The sequence below is a fragment of the Neovison vison genome, chromosome 12, assembly GCF_020171115.1.
Source record: "Neovison vison isolate M4711 chromosome 12, ASM_NN_V1, whole genome shotgun sequence".
Taxonomy (NCBI): Eukaryota; Metazoa; Chordata; class Mammalia; order Carnivora; family Mustelidae; genus Neogale; species Neogale vison.
In genome coordinates this window covers 8,611,072-8,633,558 of record NC_058102.1, presented here as the reverse complement: position 1 = coordinate 8,633,558, position 22,487 = coordinate 8,611,072, and the positions used below count along the sequence as shown (strand labels likewise).

Genomic DNA, 22,487 nt, shown 5'->3' with positions numbered 1-22,487 from the left:
TTTCACATGGCGGTTCTTTTAAAAGAGCTGTCTCACGGCTTTTGTTTTCATCCTTGGTGGTGCCTGTATTTTAGAAGTAGACAAACATTCCTGGTATATAAGCCTGAATATTTTTCAGGGTTTTGTTTTGTTTTGTTTTGGGTGGGTTTTTTTTTTGTTGGTTTTTTTTTTTGGGTTTTTTTTTTTTGGTGGTAAAAGAAGCTTAAATGGAAATGCAGGGGCAGAGAAAACCGTGCCCGGGGAAGTCCTGTGCGGTGTCGCCAAATGGCGCAGCAGATCTGTCACGAGGCAGCTAATGGATGTGGCACGCAGTTCGTGAAGGGACAAAGTGAGAGAGACGCAGGGGGATGGTGAGAAGCAGAGCCAATGTTAAGGGCAGGAGCCCTGCATGGTTCTGAGGTAGGATTCCTGGACAAATCGCATGGGCAACAGGGTCGGGGTGGGCAGGGGAGGCGGCTTGCCTGCCCCTGGACACGGTCACTTGTCATTCACATTCTGTAGCCCGCAGCATTTCAGCCATTTCTGAAGCAGATCCCTGGATGGAAACACACATTTAATCCGTCCGTGAGGTCCTTTAAAGAGATGTCTCTGGTCATCTCCTCCTGAGGTCAGGAGCGCTGTAACTGCACACAGCAGCTAGAAAGCTCCATTGCATTCTTGAACTCGAGCTGGCTCCCTTTCTCCCCTGCCGCTGCCCTTTTCTCTTCTGTCTTGGAATTGTTGGTACCATGTTTTTTAATATAATATATATATTAATATATATATATAGTAGAAGGTACAGACTATAAAACGAATGGATAAATACTGAACAAAATACGTTAGTTCAGTTTTCTTTTTCCCTGGTGGTAGTTTAAAAGTTTTCAAAATTAGAACTAATGGATATAGAAAAATGGGATGTAAATTTCCATGAATTTTTATGATCAAACAGAAGACAGACCCCTGGGGCTTGCCACTGCTATTAGGGAAGCAGGGAATGGTAAATTCAAGGGGAGAAATTTGCAAAGCCCTGGGTTTCAAACGAAAATAGAACTGACTCCACTCCCCCCGAACATCTCCCTCCTACCAAACAGCATCTGAGCAGATTTCATTTCACAAATGGAAATGGGAAATGGGATGCACACACATTTTTTCAAAATGATTTCATGAAGAGTGGGCCTGTTTAATTGGGTTTTTGGAGCCAGGATTAATATTATAAACTAGGGAGTTCTGTGATGTGCCCATGAAGTTGGCTTTGCCATACTACCTGCGTCCTGGGAGAAGGCAGAGGAAAGAGGCACTTCTCAGAAGCCATGCTGCTTCTGCCTTGGCCTCCTCACCGAGGTAACACCCGACCAGCTTGTACCAAGCACTCAGGCTGCATCCAAGCCACACGTAACATACAAAAGATCTTCCCAAGCTCAAGGTCACATCTAGAGCATGCCTGGGATATTTTTTCAACCCTAATTTATGTGATTTTCTAATACGTTTAGCATTTGCCCTCCCTTGTCTCCATCCTGCTTATTAAGGTAAATTTGCATAGAAATGGGATCTTGGATTTCAGGACCATTCACCGACACTTGCTCTCCTGAGGTGACCAATATCTGCTGTGGATATCATGACGGTGACCCGCAGACACCGCATCTTCCCACAAACCCAAGGCAAGGGCCTTAATTAGGGGAGGCTTTTCATGTTAAAGCCACAAGGTGAAGCAAATCAGCAGAAGCATTTAGCACTCACCAAGGAGGGCAGAATACTCCTTCCTGTCGAGTGGGCCATCCAAGGTCACTGTTTTAATTTGCCTTAGATGGACAGATCCTGAAGAAAGGGTACAAAAAGTATATATGTATTTTTGTTTGGAAATAAATTTTGGATGGTGATAAAGCTCAGACAATTAACTCTGACATTTTACTTTGGCTCCTGAAATATTTTTTCTTAATATTTACCTTCAGGATGGGTAATCGTCATCTCTATAAATTGCCTTTGGATGACTAAGCAAAGGTGAACAATCAGAGAACCAAGGCCCTTGCTGTGACCACGGTGGCAGTTGGCTTTAATCCCCCGAACTCTGCCTGCTGCACTCCCCCATCGGCAGCCACGTTCTTCATTTACCCAAATCTTGTCCCTTGGGTGGAAATTCCCACTGAAAGTATGTTTGTGGTCCTGGTTTACTCGTTACCGAAAGCCATTGGGTGTGAGGTGACTAACCAAAAGTGTTTCAGACTTAGCCAAATTCTGATAAACATAAATGCCAAACAACAGCTTCCAAGGCTGTCCTAACAGCAAACTGTCTTAGTAGAGAATCAGAGGATTTGCAGGTCATGGAGAATAAACACCAAATCTCAGAGAGGAAAGTTCATAAAAGATGGGAGAAATCAGAAGAAAACTCAGGCTGCTTTTGGCCAGGCTACCTTTGTTGAGGATAAATTCATTCCATACAATTATTTTTTTAAGGACTATTTTTTTTTATCTTTTAGAAAGAGAGACACACACAGAGAGTGTGTGTGCAAGTGTGTGCACAGCGATGGGGCAGAGGGAGAGGGAGACTCCATGCCCAGGGCTGAGCCTGACGTGGGCCTTGATCTCACAACCCTAAGATCCTGATCTGAGGAAAATCAGGAGTTGGAAGCTCAACTGACTGAGCCTCCAAGGCACCCCTATTATTAGTTGAATATTATTATCCCCACTTTACAGATGAGAAAACTGAGACCCCAAGAGGTTTAGTTATTGCACAAAATCATACATCTTGTCACCAACAAAAGCAGGACTCTTTCTTATAGACATGCTTCAGTGTGTCCTAAAAAAACCCAAAAAACAAAAACAATCCTAAAACTCTATTTCATTTGTAGGCTAACTTTTTTATTTCACATAGGCCTCGTGTATTCCTGGGGCGGGGAGGATAGTATTTTAACTTGATGCAGAAGTATCAGAATGAAATTTTCAAATTGTACTTGGCGTAGACTCTAATAATGAAGCAAGGAGGCTGACTAAACGAGTCCCCTGCCTCCAGAACCAGAACGCGTTCCACTCTCAAGCCATGTGGAAGGACGCTGCGTTCCCCACTGGCCGTGGCTGCCTAATTCTCTTAAATGATTCAGATGTAAAAGAGAAAATGGCATCTGTCTAATTAACACTGCCTGGTTAAATATAGCCGCCAAGGGACAGCCTCAGGGCGATGTTTACAGAACAGTCCTTCCAGCCCCCCCACCCCAGCCTCAAGTTAGAGATGATAGCAAGTCTTCCGTCCTTATCAACCGGAAACAGCGATGCCCCAGAAAGGGTGACAGACCAGGCAGGCAAAGGGAGATGAAAGGAAGGGGAAAGGCATTGCCGGCCTCCGTTCCCTGTTCCTGGTGCATGGGGACTCAGGGAAGAAAGGGAAGCACATCCTGCAGGCTTCCCTCCCACAGCAATTCCCAGGATTTAAAAGCCCTCCCCGTGAGCCTGGGCCTCCCTCTCAGGCCTGGAGGCCTTGGGCCAGGACCCTACCCCCCGCCCAGCCTGCCCCACAGCCCCCTGCTCTGCTCTCTTCCTGGCCAGAGGGCATAATGAGAACGTTACTTGTCTTCCAGCTTCACGTGGGGACATGGAAGCCATCGCCAAGTTTGACTTCACCGCCTCAGGCGAGGACGAACTGAGCTTTCACACTGGAGACATTCTGAAGGTGGGTGCCGTGGGGCCCCCTGGGGGGCTCTGGGGCATTTAGGTTACTATGATCTGGTCCCCAAGTTCACTAACAACCCATGCCCTTGTTTCTTAAGCGCTACACATAGTTCCTTTCAAAAAGAGAAGATCACTTCCATCAGAAGGGCTCCTTCTGGGCTCCCCACCCCCACCCCAGGAGCAGGCTGGGCGGTGGACAGAAGCCACCAGCCTTGTCTTGAGATGCTTGTGGACTAGAGAGGGGAAGGAAGCCATTGAAGAGCTCTGACAGATATTCTTGTCTAAGTGCTCGGGGATCACAGGTGAGGGAACAAGTGGCCCCACTTTGCAGAGACAGGGTGGCAGGAACTCGGTGGTCAGGGAATGCAGGGAGCCTGAGTTGGACTTTGACCTTGAGCTCAATGGTGGGGGTGGGCATTCAGTGAGCTTTGTGAGGAACTTAACAGGAAGGTGCAGGGCGACAGCCTCGGAAAGACAGCTGGAGAGGACATGGGCCAGTAGAGGCCACGCACACCGGCCCCATTAAGGACGCCCTAGAACTTGCCTAACACCCACACTTGAGCTGTAGTGGCTGCTTGGAGGGCTGTAGAGAGGCCTTGGACTTCCACATTCCACGCACCGTACTTACTGGCTCAAGTCCTACATCTTAGGCCCTGTTTGGAGCAAAACACAAACCCTTACACAGGCCCTCTGAGGATTCTGTGATGTTCGTGCCCCCCCTCCCACCTTGCCTCAGAGCACCCCCAGAAATCCTGACCCCTGGTCCTCAGCAGCCCACTTGGGCCTTCTCAGACTGCACAGCAGCACTGAGGCCAGGCTCTCCATGAAGAAGTTCGCTTGCTATAGAGGGAACCTTGGCAGAATGGGACAGGGTGACTCAGAAAGTGTCCCTGGAGCACAGACCAGGTAGGAGGACTTGGTTTGGAACTTGAACACCCCCGGGACTCATCCTTCTAACTGTGGTCACCTTGCAAAGATCTAGTAATGTAATTGTGAAGAGGGTGTCTTCAGTGCTGGAGCTTCTCAAGGTCAAAGTGTTACCTGGGCCACTGACCCAAGAAAAGGTGACCTTCACGTCTGTGGGATCTTACCAAGGTCACAGAGGGTGACCTCTCTGCCTCATGGTGAACAGCCCCTCCCTTCTCTATGGGATATTGTGACCATGGGATTATCAACCACTATAGAGTGTCCTCACTCTAGGGGCCAGGGGCCAACCCCACCCCTCATCTCCCATTGCAAACAGAACCTAATATCTGGCTCAAGGTTTTCCTATTCCTCAGAAAAGGAAAAGGGGGAAAAAAAATACTTTCCTCAACTCTGCTTCTCAATCTGCCTCCTGATTTCGTTCCTCTCCTTAGCTAATAACACTGGGAGAAGTTCTCTGTGCTGGTGCCTCCACTTCCTCCGTTCCCATTTACTCCACTGGAACTTTCTGGAATCTGCCTGTTACCCCCAACACTCTCTGTAAGCCCACCAGTGACCTCTCTTCTTTTTTTTAATATATATATTTTTAAGATTTTATTTATTTTTTTGGACAGAGACACAGCGAGAGAGGGAACACAAGCAGGGGGCGTGGGAGAGGGAGAATAGGCTTCCGGTGGAGCAGAGAGCTCTATGTGGGGCTCGATCCCAGGACCCTGGGATCATGACCTGAGCTGAAGGCAGAGGCTTTAACCCACTGAGCCACCCAGGCACCCCACTAGTGGTCTCTTTAATGTGGACTGAAATGACCTTACTGGAGCATCTGTGGAATTTGACACTGTTAACTGTCCCTCTTCTGGATCTGAATGGGGTTCAGCCTCTCTCCTAAACATGCACTCTGCCCTATTTTTCTTTCTTGAGATCTGTTAAGCAATCTCCTTCTTCGCAAGAGAGCGATCTGATGAAGTAAAAAGCAGGAGTTTAGAGCTGGTAAATCTGAGTTTGAATCCCTGCTGACTAGCTGTGTGTCCTTGGGTCAGTCTCTTACCTCCTCTGAGCTTCACTGTCTTTATCTGTAAGTGGAGACCGTATCTATTTTTCAGGGTTCTGGAAGGGATTAGAGGTAATGGCCCCAGCTCAAAGTGGATGTTTCATAAACAGTTGCTGTTATTTCAACATTACTCATTCCTGCTGCCAGTCAGACCATTGCCACAGCCCCTGGACTAACTTCATCCCCTCCTGTCTCTTATTCCTTCAACATACTGCTCTCAGGAGGATCTTTCTGGAAGACAAATCAGGTCAGATTACTTCCTTACTCAAAAGCATTCAGTGGTTCTCCATTACCAACTGACTGAAATTCAAGCCACCTTGTCCCAGCCTCCTCTCTAACCTCACCAAGCTCTTGCTCATGAACGTGCACATATATGCACACCCATGCACACACACATACACATGTACATGCACACCATTGTGTGTGCAGTGCCCCAGGTCACACTGCCATATACACACTGTGCTGTGTCAGGTTCTCCCCGTGCTCCGAATGCCTCTTTCCTGCACACACGTATCTGACCGTGCCTGGGAAGCCTCACTCCCTCTGCTCTCCCGATGGCTCCAGCAAAATTAATCCCTCCTGCTTCAGCTCTCGCACAGCGTTATACACGCACACCTCATTCGAGGCACTGACGGAGCACTAATCTCCGCTCCCATGAGCGTTATCCACGAGCAGCCACGCCCCTGTGCCCTTGCGCACCCTCTACGCCCGTCTCTCATCACAGCCCTTACCCTGCGGGATCCTGACTGCCGGCTCCGCCCGTGTCCAAACCAACAGCGAGTTGACCCTCCCTAACATTTGATGAGTGAATGAGTGGTTGATTCCTCCACTGGTCTGTGAGCTCCCTGAGAGCAGAGCCATGCCCGGTTCATCTCTGTGTTCACAGCAGCGCCCCACACAAGTCCCGGCCCCAAACAGGTGCTCGGTGCCAATGGCTTGAATGTTAAACTGCGTTTCTGCAGGCTCGTGTAGAAGTCCATCAGAAGGGCAGACCTCTTCTTCTTTTCAAATTTTGTCCCTTGCCGCTTAGCGGTGGAAAGGAAAGTGGAGAGGGACCTGTTGGCTGAGCCCCACCGCGGTTCTGCATCGTGGTGGCTAGTGCTGTGCCTGTGGGTCTCTCCGAGCCACCGCAACCCTACTCCGCCACTCCAGAGATGGGTCACGAGCACCCAAGATCTTGCAAGTGCTTCCAAAGGCGGCTCTTGACTGCCCCAGTAATCTACTCCTGGGATCTCTTTCCTCCTAGGCTTTTCCTGCTAAAAGACTAAACAGACTTTCTCACTAGAAGGCACAAACAATGTCTGACTAGCTCACCACCAACCCACCCACTCCAGACTGTGACTTCCCCAGGACAAAGCCCTCAGCTTATTCATATCTGTATTCCCAGCACCTAAGTGCAAACAGCAGGTGCTCACTAGATGACAGGATGGTGAACAAGATGGTGGACGGGGAACTCCAGCCAGATGACTCGATCCCGCTTCTCCTGTGAGAGACACGTTTGACATCAGGAGCTGGAGGTTTCATGTTTGTGCCTCAACTACACCCCCCACCCCATCCCAGACCTGTAGCTACACGCAGCACCGGACTTGCATTTCCCTCTGAAATTGGCCGGTCGTTTTTTAAAAATGTCTCTTGACCCAGTCCATTTCTACCTGCTTCTGTAACGTGTCCAGCTCAACTCCATTTCTTCCTACTAAAACAGTGACCTGAAAGCTGTTAGAGTTAATCCTACGTCAATTAACTTCTCCAATACTTCAGATTTCTGCTCTGCCTCTAAGAGCTATAATTCCATCCAATTTTAAAAAATTCTCCCAACTGTACATTTTGTCCTCTTCCCCCGTCTAACTTATTCTCAGGCCATGTAACCCAGAAAATTATTCTCGTAAGCAAGATTATAAGAATTAAGACACAGTAAGGTGAAGTCTAAAACCTCATGTGCTCAGACTGAACCCCTTGCTTAGGTTTTCACGATGGGGACAAGAGATAGGGGGAACCGAATAGGCAGAGAGATGAGAAGAACAGGAAGTATGGGGCCCTGGGCCAACAACGGCAGGAAGAAACCACCTCCCCCCAAACACTCTTCTTTGCAGAAAATGAGATTCTTTTAAAACCTTGCCTTCTATACACCATAAAAAGCCTGTAAATTCACCTCTCTGGGAACACGATCTCAGGCAGACGGAGCACCAGGTGGTGGGAGAAATGGCCGGCATTGTGGGATAATCTTTCAGTTGCTACAGGAGGTAGATGGGTATGAGCCACAATTACTAAAATTACAGCTGGTTTCAGGTTGGAGAACTAAGTTACAAAGTTGGTTCTTACCGTGATGAGCCAATTTCCAATTGGCCTCTTTTATCCCTGCTCACCTTGTACTTGACATTGGCTACCCAGCCCAAACATCACACTCCTGTGTGATGGGAGAAAGGAATTCCAAAGCCATATATTGGTGGGGGGGTGGCGAAGGCATGGAGTGAAATGTCCTTGTGTTCTTTGTGTGCCAAGTTTCCTAGTTCTTTTTCTGACCTAGATTTTCTGCTCCCCACCCCACTCTGCCCCCCTCAGCATACACATACCCACGCGTCCTTAGTGATACCAGCAGTCACATTTGATGTTAGAAACTATAAAGTTTTCTGTCCTCAGCAATTCTAGAACCCAAATATGGGACACACTTTTATTTCTTCAGAACAAGTGATTAAATTCAAAACATACACATATAATACTTTAAAGAACTTATAAACCCTACCATGTCCTTCAGAGCTGGAGTCCTCTCTCCTGAGAATACCACATTTTGCAGAATTGTGTTTTTAAAAACAGCGTACCCTTTCTGAAGGACTTCGAGGTACCAGGCCCCCCCTGATCCTCGCATCAGCTCTGTTATGCGGTTAGCTGGTTGTTACTGTCCCCATTCTTCAGGGGGCTCATTGACTTGTCGAAGGTCATACAGCTGGTGACAGAGCCAAGCTAGAAACTAGGTTTTCTCATTCCAAGCTCAGAGTGCTGGCCCCTTTCTTCCACCTCGGGGTGACATTAGAAATATCAGTTAGTGAGCTCTCTGCATTTCTTCCCGTCTCTGGAAGAGAGAAACCTGTGGGACCCGGACTTCAACTCCACCTGCTTTAGGATGACTCTCCAATCCCAAACGCCAGCCCCAACGTCTCTGCTGAGTCCAGACACATACCTTCAGCTGCTCCCCGAGCTTTTCTTCTCAAACGGTCCCAGGGGCAACTTGGATTCACCCACGTGCAGTCTGAGGCCCATGAGCCCTTCTTCAGACCCACTCCCCCTCCTGTACTTTCTATTTTAGCCAAGGTATCACCACCCACTCAGCCTCCCAAGGCCGAAATCCGGAGCCCTCCCAGAATCCCCTTCTGCCTTGGTTCGGAGAACAGTCATGCAATCCTGTACACTTTGCTTCCAGGTTCCTTTAAGAGAGCCCCTCGCCTCTCGCCAGCATAGCTACCCTGCCTTCCTAGACCAACCCCCTGCAGTCTGTCTGCGTGCTCGGGCATAGAACTCTTTCTGGGCTCTAGTTCTTACTGTGTTCTTTCCCTTTCCTTCTGAGCTAAAGGCTCAGAAGCCTTTAGCGGCTCCCCATACATTTCAAGATAAAAGTCCAGACTTTTCTACGTGGGTCACATGGACTTGTGCCTCTGCTTTCCCCTGGCTCTGCCCCCAGGGACCACAGTCTCAACGCCCGCCAGGCCTAGGCCTTTCGTTCCCAGAATGCACCCCACTGCCTCCCATCCCAGAAGTTCCTGCACCAGCAGACTTAGCCGGGGTTAACTCCTTTCGTTGCCAGGGCAACCCCAGGCCTCTCCTCCAGGCAGTCTTCCCTACCCATCTTCTGCTTTCTCCTTCAGCATAGCACTTCCATCCAATTAAGGCATTGTCAGCTTCGAGAAGCAGAAACTTGAATACGGCTGAGCCAACCTGCGGGTTGATCACTTCTCACACAAAGTCCAGAAGTAGGAGGGCTCCTGCGTGGCTCACTGGCGCTCAATGACATCGCCAAGCTTCTTTTCATCGCTTGGCTCCGCCATCTCCATTCTTGTTCAAGTCCACGCCACAGACTTTAGAAACATTCTCAGTGGAGGATGGGGGCAAACATTTGTCTTTTAATAGTGAAACATTTTCTGAAATAACCAGAAGCCGCATAGAGCCACATAGACTCATATGAGTAATCAAAGGAAGCGATAACATTTGGGGTCACAGTCAGCGAAGGACCATATAACCATGAGACAGAACTTCTGGCTTTGCTCGGGATCTGGCACTAAAAGTAGGTTTAGAAAAGGCATCCCAAGTATCTTGAGTTACGTCCAAATTGTTTGTGAAACACATGGAGTGTGAACACAAAAAGTTACTGTTTTCAAAGCTGGCCCCCCTGGATGTTTTAAGTTTTAATTGGCTTGTTTAAAGAAATAGGAAAAAATTACATTTTTTAAAAGGTCCTTGGTTACCTGGCAGAGAAGAAGAAATCATGGGGTGGCCACTCCTGCCTTCCCAGCATTGGCTCAAATGAGGAGCATCTGGGGCTGAGATCTGGGACCCATGAATTTCTAGAATATGCAGAGAATTCTCCGAGTGCTGAGTCAGGGAGGCCACACCATGGTGGGGTTCCATGTGTGGGCGGAACCCATGGTCAGAAATGCTCGGGGTCAAAGGAGCCAAATTCCAGAGAGAAACCTGTTGACCCCCAACTGGAGTGCCTGTGTGGTTCTCTTGGCCTTTTCCCCTCTAAATCCGAAAGGGTGTTTTTACCCTGCAGCAACCCCCCCCTTTTTTTTTTTTGCTTTGTGTCCTCCCTACAGTCTCTGTCTTTCCTTCTCTTCTGTGTAGATCTTAAGTAACCAAGAGGAGTGGTTCAAGGCGGAGCTTGGGAGCCAAGAAGGATATGTGCCCAAGAATTTTATAGACATCCAGTTTCCTGAGTAAGTATTTCCAGCCCGCTGACAGGGGCCTACCCACACACACTCCCCTTACTTTTTCAGCAGTCACTAAAATTATCTATGCATACCCAAGATACTGTCAAAACTGGTTGCCTCTGGAGAGGGAACCACGCCTCTGAAGGCCACGGTGGGAGGGAGATTTGCATTTCGCTGCATTCCCTTTTGAATCTTACACCATGCGCACGGATCACCTATTTTAGGTTTTATAAGCCAAACTCATCTATAATTGCAATCACAGGGTTTCCACGAGTTCCATTAGGGGCGCTGTTGGCCACCCCACATCCTGATCTGTCCTTGTGGGCACGTCCCCATTAATTACCTCCTAAGGTCTTCATCCTCACCAGGGATCCCAAATAGTTCCCTGCCTTCTCTAAAATGGTTTAGAGAAGATCTGAGATCTCAGATCCCTGAGAACCATTGGCGGGGAGAGGAAATTCCTTTCATCAAGAGGAAAAAGGAAAATAGAGGTTGGGTCTCGTTTGTCTCAAGAATTGACCACAAGGGTTAGATAGAAATCTAATCTCCGAGAGTCACTGTCTGGCTCAAAAGAGCGCAGGTCTGTCAGAAACCCAAAGTGGTCTTGGTGACTCTGGTCAGGTGCAGGAGCGTCGCTCACCGTGAACCAGGGCCGGCCACTGAACCAGCAGAACGACCACCGACCTCAACCCTTGAGGCTGCCCTGTGATCTTCTACTTTTGTTAAAGATTTTATTTATTTGAGAGAGAGAGAGAGAAGCATGAGCAGGGGGAGGGAGAAGAGGAACGCCCCGCCCAGTAAGGGAGCCCAGTGCGGGACTCAATCTAGGATCCGGAGATCATGACCTGAGGGGAAGGCAGACACTTAACCAACTGAGCCACCCAGAGACCCTTCTGGAAGACTACCTGCCACCCTCTTGCTCCTCAGACCCCAGCCCCTCCCCCACAGCCCTCGAGGCTCGGGGGCTCTTGCTTCCAGGATCACTGGGACAGAGGAAGCCACCAGAAAAGCCCCTCTACCCCAACCCCCCGCTGACTCACTGCATCCACCCACCTCCTGCAACTGCGCCCAGACAAGGATGCCTTTCCTGCAGCTGTTTGGAAAGAATCGTCTGCTTCTAGCAGAAACTCCTCCTCCCTCTCTCGCACATCGGTTCTCTGTCTCTCTCCTGGGTCATTCCCTTCAGCAAAGATGCTGCAATTTCTCCCATCTTCCCCCCAAAACCCCCAAAAACCCAAAATTCGTGATTCCCAAATCCCCTTGCAGTTACCACTGTCCTTCTTCCGGAGACTCGTTTGCCCTCTCATCTCGAACTCCTCCCCACCCCCTGAAGTCTTTTTATTGTGGGCTCTGGGGCCCGCTGGCGGGTTCTGGGGTCTCTGCAGGATAGGACGGAAGCTCCCCAAGGGCAGGCCTTCTGTCTGCTCTGCTCACCGCTGCGTCCCCCGCTCCCAGCAGAAGGCCAGCACGTAGTAGGTATTTGGTAAAAAAACAGTTGAATGAACAAGTGAGTAGCTTTGGAATGCTGGGTGAAAATATACCCCTGGCTGCACGTTTAAAAAGTAGTGCGTGGACATTTTCGCCGGTTTTAAAGTCACGTATCAAACTCCGATTCGAGGACAAATGTGTATTTGGGTTAGTGACAAATGTGTATTTGTCCTCGAATCATCTGGAAAATTCGAGACCACCCCCAACCACTCGCTGCCTCGTCCAAAATCTTTCCTTCGAGGTATGGGTGCTGTGGAGCAGGCCCTGTTCCTTTCCCCAGCCCCATTACACTCCCTACGCAAGGCAAGCTGTGGCGGTCGCACACTCCCTACGCAAGGCAAGCTGTGGCGGTCGCTTGTTCAGCCCTGTGGCCAAGCATGGCAGACGCTCTGGAAGGATCTCCAGGCAGCTGGTGGCCGGAAACCATCTACTTCGGGCCCCTCACGGCCCAACCACACTTCCCCTGCAGGGGCCGGTCTGGAATAAGGACATCCCTCCTGCCACTCCTATCTGCAGGTCAGGTTCCCAAATTCTAGAGAGCACGGGGACTGCTTACAAAGGACTCTGAAGCGTGTCAGACCTTCACCCTAAAGGGACGGACAGACTAGCCTTCCGGGGGCAGACCTCGAGCAGCCACCTTGGAGGAAAGGGACCCGTCCCAGGCAGCACTGCTGGGTGATCGCAAACACTCATTTTGGCTCTGTGGCTGAGAGGTTTCTGGTTCCCTGCCCTCGGGTCGTAGCCTCTGTTTGCATGCAGGCTCTGCCACCTGCTACAGCACTGCGGGGGGCTGCCACCCCAACTGTCCCTGGAAAAAGGAGTTTCTTCTCCATTCCTTCTTTTCCACAGTAAAGATGACCTTCCTGGATTTGGGGGAGCGCCCAGGAGCCGGCTGCGTAGACGCTGCTCTCTGGTGGCTGCTCGCCTGTCTCCACGCCACCCAGATCCCCAGGGTCCCTGGGCTCCGAGGGGGCCCACTGCGCTCTCTGCCTGGGCGTGAGCCCAAGGCTTCCCGGCTCTGGCCCCCCAGCACCCGAAGGGGTTCCTGTCCTCCTGGTGCGTCATCTGTCCCTGCAGATCTTTCCTAGTGACATCCCTCACAGGGCTGCCAGCAGGAGGCTGCTTCCCGCAGTGAGTCACTCCCACGCTGTCCCATTTTGGTGCAGTGGCACATTTCCATGATTCAGGTTTTCCGAGCTCGAGAGAGGCTTCTCCTAGAGGGAAGGAACAAAGGGGAGCGCATCAGGGGAACACTCACTTGCTTTGCCTGGAAGCTGCCTAGCGCACGTTTGGTTTCGGAGGCCTTGGCCCCTCCTCTCTTTCTGTCCGCACTCTACTGACCAGAGTCCCCAGCCTCCATCCATTTGGGTCATCGCTTCTCCCCCTCCCCTTCCAACCACCCCAGCATCTCACAAGATTCTCTGATTTTGTCTCATCCCATAGATGGTTTCATGAAGGTCTCTCACGACACCAGGCAGAGAACCTACTTATGGGCAAGGAGATTGGTTTCTTCATCATCCGGGCCAGCCAGAGCTCCCCAGGGGACTTCTCCATCTCCGTCAGGTACTCACCATTCCCAACCCAGACTAATAAGGCCATGGGGTGACCTCTTGAATGTGACCTGTTGCTCAGGGACATGGTGGCCAAGGGGTCCAGGCGTCGTATCAACTGGGATGCCATATATGTTCCTCTGCCTCCTCTTCTAGCCAAAGTGCTTCTGGAAGGACAGGATCCTAATCTATTTCACCTTTGTGCCTTTTCCAGTACCTTGCACTCAGCAGGCATTCAGGGAGTATCTGTGCAGGGACATGGGGCAGGAGAAGGGAGAATTCCCAGCTGTCCACATCTCTCTTGGGGTTTAAATCTAAACCTTTTCTTCCACTACTGATATGTGTCTGAAGAAGGCGCAGAGGAAAATTAAAATCCCAAGTCATTGTTGTAGGCGGTTGCATAAAAGAAGGGCCAGCTCAGCACACCGTAATGCAGCACACTGACAGCGACACATCCGAGCCGAGGAGGGCTGGGCCGAAGGACCGGAGCAGCAAAATCTCACTAACATGCAGCACCCGAGAGGAAATGAGTCAGTCCGGGCATAAACATGACACAGCCCCGCGCTCAGAAACCCCAAGTCTGAGCGCACTGCGTGTGGTCAGCATGTCTGGGATCACGAGTCACCCATCAGGCAGGGTGACCACATGTGAAAGTGCACAAGTTAATGCTGATATCTGTACAGGAGGAGACGTGACCACCTGTACAGTGGAACCTCCTGTCAAGTTCATTGACAGGAAATGTTGGTCTGGATCATTCAGTGCACATTGAAAGGCATATAGCTTCAGTGGTTTAGGTGCGCAAATCCAATCTCGGGTAATGAACGGAGGCCACTTCACCATTTTAAACAGCTATTTTAAGGAATAGGTAGGGAGGACTTAGGAATAAGGGGTCAACAATTTGTATGCACGTGTGCCTCCACAGTGCTCAAAAATAGCTTGTTCTCATTAGCATTGCCTTTGCAGTATTGCTTAAAATCTTAATTTTCCTTAACTGAAACTTTTTTCTTTTTTCACAGCTTAGGCAACAGGAAATTTTAGCTCAGGCCAATATTGAAGTGTCACAAATTCTAAATTTGTTAGGTCTTAATGCAATTTTGCTCTATTAATAAATCTTACAGTCAAACCTCTCTTAAGGGTTCTGATTACAGATTGGACCAGGTAAGTGGTTATGTTGAAGGGCATCTCTTGGTGCCTCTGGTTTGCATGAAGTGCACTGTGGCTTTTTACCTAGGAATCATGGGTTATATTTCCTCCAGTAAGGTGCATTCTCCAAAATGATCAGCCTTGACTTCTGCCACAGTCTCTTACAGAAGCTTGCAGCTTCTTGTGATTATTACCATAATTGTTACTACATCTTATGCAGAAATGTAGCTTAATATATTCCAAAGCAAATCATTTTTATTTATTTATACATCTGCCTTCTGTCATGCAAAGATAATTAAGAGCTAATTGTGGTTCTATCACTTAGCATTTGTTAAGGGTCTGAAACACTAGATTTTAGAGGCTAGAGCCCTGAGTTATATCCTTTTTTCTGCCTCTCTTAGAACTTGAGACAATGGTGCAGCCACTCTCTCTCTCCATGGGTCCAGAGGGTTGGCTGCAAGCCTGACATCCATCCTCTTAGCTCATGGGGGGCGGGGGGTTTAATGTTTCTCACTCTGAGTTCTTTGACTAAGAGGTGGTGGATGAATAATTATATCACAAGAATATTTCCTCCTCCACACACAGATGTGAGGAGTAATGACTATGAATTAAGCCATGTGTTGTTAGAGCGAAGGAAGCATCTGTTAGTGGCCAACACCAAGGAGAAGACCACACAGTGATTGCAGAGTGTCGGTTCCTGGCCCAGGGCAGTCAAGCAGAGATCCCCGTATGGGTTCACCTGGCCATGAACAGAGCCTAGCTCATAAGATGAGACTGAAGATCAATCAAAATTCCTGTCCCCTCTGAACACAAACCACTGAGTCCATCCTTAAGAAACCTGCACTAATCTTCAGAAGTATCTTCACTCCCCAACTCTCCTTAAATTCTTGACCTTTCTGTTGGATCAGGCAATTGGTATCATTGGTTTATTTTTAGATAGAAATGTATGTCTGTTTGACGAATAAACTTGACATTGAAAAGAGAATGCCTTGGTGACGGGGAAAGACTGGAGCTATTAGTAAAGGCCAAGGCTCTCCCTTTCCAGATGAGTAACATCCAATTTCTCCATCCCTGATAGAAATATTTCCCATCACTATGATTCCAGCTGTTGTCAAAAGGTACCGATCTTAAAGAACTTGGCAGGTGTACATGGTATGACAGGCTCAATTCACTGGACTGGAATCAGAGAGCCAGGGTTCCCACCTCAGCTCTGCCAATCACTCACAGGGACCTTGGCCAAGCCCCTCCACCAATTGGAGCTGCAGCATCCTCATGGGTAACATGGAGATAGGACTAAACAACCTCAGAGGTCCTTTTCTTTTTCTATTTTTTAAGTTATTTGACAGACAGAGATCACAAGTAGACAGAGAGGCCAGCAGAGAAAGAGGAGGAAGCAGACTCCCTGCTGAGCAGAGAGCCCGATCCCAGGACCCTGGGATCATGACCTGAGCTGAAGGCAGAGGCTTAACCCACTGAGCCACCCAGGCGCCCCATCAGAGGTCCTTTTCAATCAAAACACTGCATGGCTGTATAACACTTTTCTCCCCAAAGGTTCGAAATACTTTGTAACTTTATTTATGCAAAACATAAACTAAGACCAAGAGATCTCCATTAAGTAGAGAACCAAGTGCGACAGATTTCTCAAGATAATCTCTTACTGTCCAGAGCTAGTTTATGGGCTTAAAAGAACTGGTTCAAAGTATTTCTGATAATGGAAAGATAACAGGGGTGAAAAACCTCTCCCCTCCAAGCCTTGGTGGAGTCCTTGGCGTCGTACAGGACGCAGGCATTGCCACGTTTCAAACAAACATTGTAAAAAGTCCTTGACCTGGTCATTGTTGAAGTGCTCGGACATTTTTTTTCTTATAAAAGGTTGGCTCCAGTGTCAGAAGACAGATTATCTTCTGCTGATGTAGAAATCCCTTCTAATGCTGCCCGTGTCCTGAGCAGTCCCTTGCACCAATCACCCCCCGAGAGTTTGACTGAGCCAGCACCCCCACCCTGTGATGGGCAGGCACTCCACATCCCCTTTCCGGCCCCAGCAGAACTCCAGCAACCCTGGATGCAGTCAGCCCTGGGCGTGGGAACATTGTCACCGTGTAATATACAATTTGGATTCACCCTGATCTCTAGGCATGAAGATGACGTTCAGCACTTCAAGGTCATGAGAGACAACAAGGGTAATTACTTCCTATGGACAGAGAAGTTTCCATCTCTAAATAAGCTGGTGGACTACTACAGGACGACTTCCATCTCCAAACAGAAGCAGATCTTTCTGAGGGATAGAACCCGAGAGGATCAGGTACGCCTCAGGTCCCGATCATCCCCAGTCTACAGATTTTAGACAACAGGAGTCCTTTGTGACCCATCAAGACAACACATTTGATGAGCCTGTCCTCTGAGGATTCTGGAAGAAAGAATAAGTCCAAAGTCAGACCTCAATTTAAACCATCTCATAACACTTCCCAACCATGTGATTTGGGAAAGTTGTCTGATCCTCAGTTTCCTGATCCATAAAACTGGAATTATGGTGACAGCTAGCTCATAGATGGTGGTGAAGGTTAGAGGAGACCACGTAAGCCCCTTCCCTGACATCGCTCCTAACAGTGCTACGTCCCAAACATTAGCTCTTAATTGTGGGTGCTTTGTTTTATTAGCGTAGATAGTACTACATCACAGATCCAGCCTAGCCTAGGAGTTGCCCAAAGATGAAGGCCAGGGGCCCACACAGGGGGAGTAGGAGGACTAAGGCGGCAGGTAGAGCTTTGTCAGAGAAAGGGAGGCTGGGGGTGTTGGAGAAAAAAACTGGATCTGGAATTCTTGCTCTTGGAATGGTGTGGAATATAGAGTATTATTTTACTAGAAAATGTATCAGACAAACCTAACTTTTTTATTTAAAGATTTATTTATTTATTTTAGAGAAAGAGCACTCAAGAGCAGGCAGAAGGACAGGGGAGGGGGAGAGAACCTCAAGCAGACAATCTTGAGTTGAGCACGGAGCCTGACACAGAGCTGGAACCCATGACCCTGAGATCATGACCTGAGCTGAAACCAAGAGTCAGACACTTAACCAACTGAGCCACCCAGGCACCCTCAGATGAACCTAACTTTAAAGATTTTATTTATTTATTTGATACAGAGAGAGAGAGAGATCAAGAGCAGGCCGAGAGAAAGGAGGAAGCAGGCTCCCCGCTGAGCAAAGAGCTCAATGTGGGGCTCGTTCCCAGGATGCTGAGACCATGACCTGAGCCGAAGGCAGAGGCTCAACCCACTGAGCCACCCAGGCGCCCCCGAACCTAACTTTAAATCCTAATTTCATCACTAACTGTCCTCATTACCTAGCCAAGTTAAAAAACCTTTCTGAGTATCAGATTTCTCATATGGAGAATGGAGAGAATATAATACCTCCCTCACTGGGCTGTTGTAAGGATTAAATGAGATAATACAGTGATAGCACTTGCCTTAGAGTCTGGACAAGAGTAGGCACCAAGGAAATGCTAACTTGCTTCCCATTAGAAAATGCACATGCACACAACGTATAAAATACCTTCCAAAGAAAACAACATCATCGTAAGAAAGAAATGGGTATCTAGGAAGAAGCATTTCTGGAGTAGTTAAAACAGTTGAAATCCCTGGAATGAGTTATTTGAAAGGCTTTGAGGCTTTCAAAGCAACAGGTGCTCTGGGGGAAGTGGAGAAAACCATCTCAGGCAACTGGTTGATTGTAAGCCTAAGAAGGGACAGTCCTAGGAGAAAAGGGTGTCCCAGCAAGGGCACGTCAAAGTTCAGAAAGAAAAACAAAGGTTTACTGAGACTTTGCTAATTATTTAAACCAAGAAACAGAGGTATTAATTTACCAGGATGTGCATGTAGAGAAAAGAGGGGTAGCCTAAGATACATTAAACTGAATGAAACGAGTTCATATTTGTAAAGCACTTCGAGCAGCACCTGGCATGTACGAAGCTCAGGCCCTGTGTAGTTGTTTGTGAAATAAAAATAATAAGAAATTACCTCTGAGTCACAAGGTTGTGGTGCCATTAAGCAGAACGGCCGTGCTCCTTCCCAGCGCGGGCCCAGCGCCGGGCCTGGTTTCCATGGTGCCACAAGAGGGCTGCTGTTTGGGGCCCCATCACCAGGCGATAAATGACAGTTCAAAATCAGGCAGAGTCAATGGGAGAGCTTATGGGGAGGGTAGGGTGTCTGGCGGTGTGGCAACACGCGATAAGCAGGGGTGGCATTGTGTCAGTAAGATAGAATATTTCAGGTTGATTACAGAGAGGGAAACAAGCCCGCTGGGTAGGGACTCAATGGGTAGCACGTGGAAAAGTGAACCAGAGGAGCCCGAGTCCCCAACCCAGGAGAACCTGAGAAACTGGAGACCATTTTTGAAACCATGAGCGTCCAAACCATGGGCTCTCTTGAGGCTGCCCGCGTGCCGGCAGCTGTTTCTGGGAGAGGTCATGGGCAAAGTCTGAAAACAGCAGGCAGCAAGGGGGGGGCGGGGCTGGGGGGCCGGGAGATGCGCAAGGGGGACGCATCTCCATCATCTTCATCATCTTTTCCCAGGGTCACCGGGGCAACAGCCTGGACCGGAGGCCCCAGGGAGGCCCGCACCTCAGTGGGGCTGTGGGAGAAGAAATGCGGCCTTCCATGATCCGGAAGCTGTCGGACCACCCGGCACCGCCCCCCTCGCAGTACCCCCCGGCGCCCCCGGCCCAGCAGCACCGCTATCTGCAGCACCCCCACTTCCACCAGGTACCGCAGAGGAATGACGTGGGCGCCGTGAGGTAGGGGAGACGCCCTGCTCCCCCACCCTGGGGCTCGGGCCACCCTGTCCCCATGGGCACGGAGCGTGTGAAAATCCCCCACAACACCAGATGCAAGCAGAGTGAACAAAGGCTTGGGGACTGTCGTGGTCCTGGGACCGTGGGGAGGAGTGTCTCGGGCCCTGCCCAGCCTCGTGAGGACTCACAGAGCTCATAACGGAGACCCGGGACCTCACAACTGGCAGAAATATGATAATATGATATGGGAACTGCTCTTGGCAAAGAAGGCCCTGTGAATTCATTGGTTCCCTGCCTGAACGCACGCGCGCGCGCACACACACACACACACACACACACATACACTCCTACCCTGAGGATTCAGTGGACCGGTATTTCATTTCCCTGTGAGCACAGTTCCAGATCTATCCATGCCCCCTAACCCATCTGGCTGTGGAGAGCCACGAGAAGAACAGATTAACACCCACAATAGAGCCCCGCTTGCTTATTTCTTTACTCCCTGCTTTGTTCCAGATGGGCTTTGGGGCCGCTTACCGAGATGGACAACACAGCCAGATAACATCGATCCTAAATTCCCTAGTAGGGCACACAAAGCCCTTTGTAGGCTGCCCATATCTGTTTCCCCAGCCTCATCTGCTGCTGCCTCCCCCTAAACCACCCCCACACCCCACCCTCCCCACTCCCCAAGCAAAGACACATTCCAGCAACTCTGCACTATCTTTAGTTACCAGAACGGTCTGTTGTGTTTTCTCTCATGACCTGGCGGCATTTTATATGCTCTTTCCTCTGCCTAAAATGCCCTTTGCTGGCTGATCCTTCTCCTCTAAAGCTAGAGTTCAAGTGTCACCTCCTCTAGGAAGCCTTCTCTGATTACCCTGGCAGACTTAGACATTCTCTCAGCTCAGTTATCACTTAAATGTGTGTAGTTCCCCGTCTAAACTGACAATCCCCAAAGACAAAGACCTTTTCTTTCCAGCTACATATCCCCAGTGATTAGGACGGTACCAGACACATGGTCGGCGCCTGATAAATACTCTTTGAGTGAATGAAATCTGGCATCGTCTTCACAATCGAAGGTCCCTGTGCCATCCTCCACTGCCCCTGCCCCCAACACCTGGGGTTTATTGTCACCAGCAGCAAGTATCCTTGGAGCACTGGCTGTGTCTGTGGCATCTGAGCAAGGAGCCGGGGGGGGGCCTGACAGGGACGTGGTATGGTGACAGGTCCTCTGTTACGTGTGTTCCCAGGACCGCCGAGGAGGCAGCCTTGACATAAACGATGGGCACTGTGGCATGGGCGTGGGCAGCGAAATGAACGCCGCCCTCATGCACCGGAGACACACGGACCCCGTGCAGCTCCAAGTGGCTGGGGTACGTGGGCTTTCCCTCCCTGGGCTCCATGAGGGCGGCCAGAGGGGCACTTAGAGCAGGGGCTGGTCCTCCCAGAGAGAAGCAAGCTGCTCAGAGCTCCGAGTGGAGGCGGTGGGCGCTCCTGGGAGGAGGAGGAGTTCTGGGGCCCAGCCGAGCCTGCGTGTTCCTGTCCCGCCACCGGGCCGTGTCCTCACCTCGAGTTTCAGCTCCAGCTTGGGCTGTAGCCGACGTGAGCTGTTGCCCTTTTCCTGGCGCTGCGTCTCCCTGGGTGGCGCTAACATGGGCACTGTTTGCTTGGGCACGCTGCCATCCTTTCTGTCACCTGGAGAGAGTCAAAAGACCCACATAGACGCCCAGGCAGTAGCTGTCAAGGATGCTCCTGGGGCCTGGGAGGCTAACTCCTCTGGCGGTGGAAGTCCTGAGGGCGGAGCGCGACTCAGGGGGCCTCTGCCCAGGTCAGGCCTGGGGCTGGGCTGCGGGGTCTGCTTTCTGTCCTCGCTGAGGTCTCCGTCTCAGTGTGGGAACCGGCAGGACCCTCCTGCGAGACAGCGGCTCGGAGGGCCGGCACCCCCCACTGCGGCTCAGCGGGACCCCCTCTGTGCTCCCCCAGCAGCGAGTGCGGTGGGCCCGGGCGCTCTACGACTTCGAGGCCCTCGAGGACGACGAGCTGGGCTTCCGCTGCGGAGAGGTGGTCGAGGTCCTGGACAGCTCCAACCCGTCCTGGTGGACCGGCCGCCTGCACAACAAACTGGGCCTCTTCCCCGCCAACTACGTGGCACCCATGATCCGATGAGGCCCTCCCCGGGGCGTCAGAGGCTGTCACCGGAAGCTGCCTGCGGGACAGGGGCAAGGAAGAGAAGCCGGGGCAATCTACACAGACGCACACGGGTGCGCGCCCACGCACACACCCCTGCCTGCGTGCGCGCGCATCTTATAGTAGTAATTTATTGGCGATTTCGTTGGTTACTTAGTTGATATGAAAGGAAGTCAGGCGAAGAATTAGATTCATACTTGTTTTTCTGCTCCCCTCAGTGGCGCGTGGAAGGCTGTGGGAAAGCTGGAGGGTGGGGGGCAGGGACAGGAGACTCCCAGTTCTTCCCGTCCTTCAGACGGCCCTGCTTCCTCCTGACCTTGGCAATGTTCGCTGAGAGCAGCGGAGCGGAGATCCACGCCCGGGGTTGTCCCGAAACAACAGGGTAGGGCGGGTCTGCGGGCCCATTTCCGCTTACCTCCCAGCCCTGCTCACCTCCAGGGTTTGCAAGGCAGCTTCCCTCCTGTTCTACAAGGGTGGGCTCAGCTGGGTTGAGAACAAAGGCGCGGCCCCACGGGGCTGAGCTGGCAGCAGGAGGGGCCTTGAAGGCAGGACTGGCGCTGGGTGGGGAGGGGGGGTCTGGTCTGGTCTGGCCCAGCCGGGGCTAGTGTGGTCTCCCGCTCCACGCTCAGCGGAGACCTTCACTTCCCTCCAGCCCGTGTTCCTCGGCTAATCCTCCTCCCTGTGGCTGACCTGGAGAATCAGAGACCCTGAGGAGCCAAGCACTGGGAGATAGAGGGATTTTCACAAATCCCCAGTGGTTTACCTAGGAGTCACCTCTGTTTCCCGGGATACCAAGAAAGCAGCTTTG

At 50.5% G+C, this 22,487-nt stretch overlaps 1 protein-coding gene across 1 annotated transcript in view; it reads left to right on the top strand.

Moving 5' to 3' along the window:
- GRAP2 (GRB2 related adaptor protein 2) overlaps positions 1-22,233 on the top strand; it is a 61,499-nt gene extending 39,266 nt beyond the window's left edge. The window contains exons 2-8 of the mRNA XM_044226680.1: positions 3,549-3,640; positions 10,445-10,536; positions 13,462-13,581; positions 16,845-17,013; positions 19,278-19,466; positions 20,743-20,865; positions 21,479-22,233. Coding sequence (XP_044082615.1) covers positions 3,563-3,640; positions 10,445-10,536; positions 13,462-13,581; positions 16,845-17,013; positions 19,278-19,466; positions 20,743-20,865; positions 21,479-21,658 — 951 coding nt within the window. The 5' untranslated portion in view covers positions 3,549-3,562 and the 3' untranslated portion in view covers positions 21,659-22,233. The remainder of the gene's footprint in view (positions 1-3,548; positions 3,641-10,444; positions 10,537-13,461; positions 13,582-16,844; positions 17,014-19,277; positions 19,467-20,742; positions 20,866-21,478) is intronic.
- The last annotated feature ends 254 nt before the right edge of the window (positions 22,234-22,487 follow it).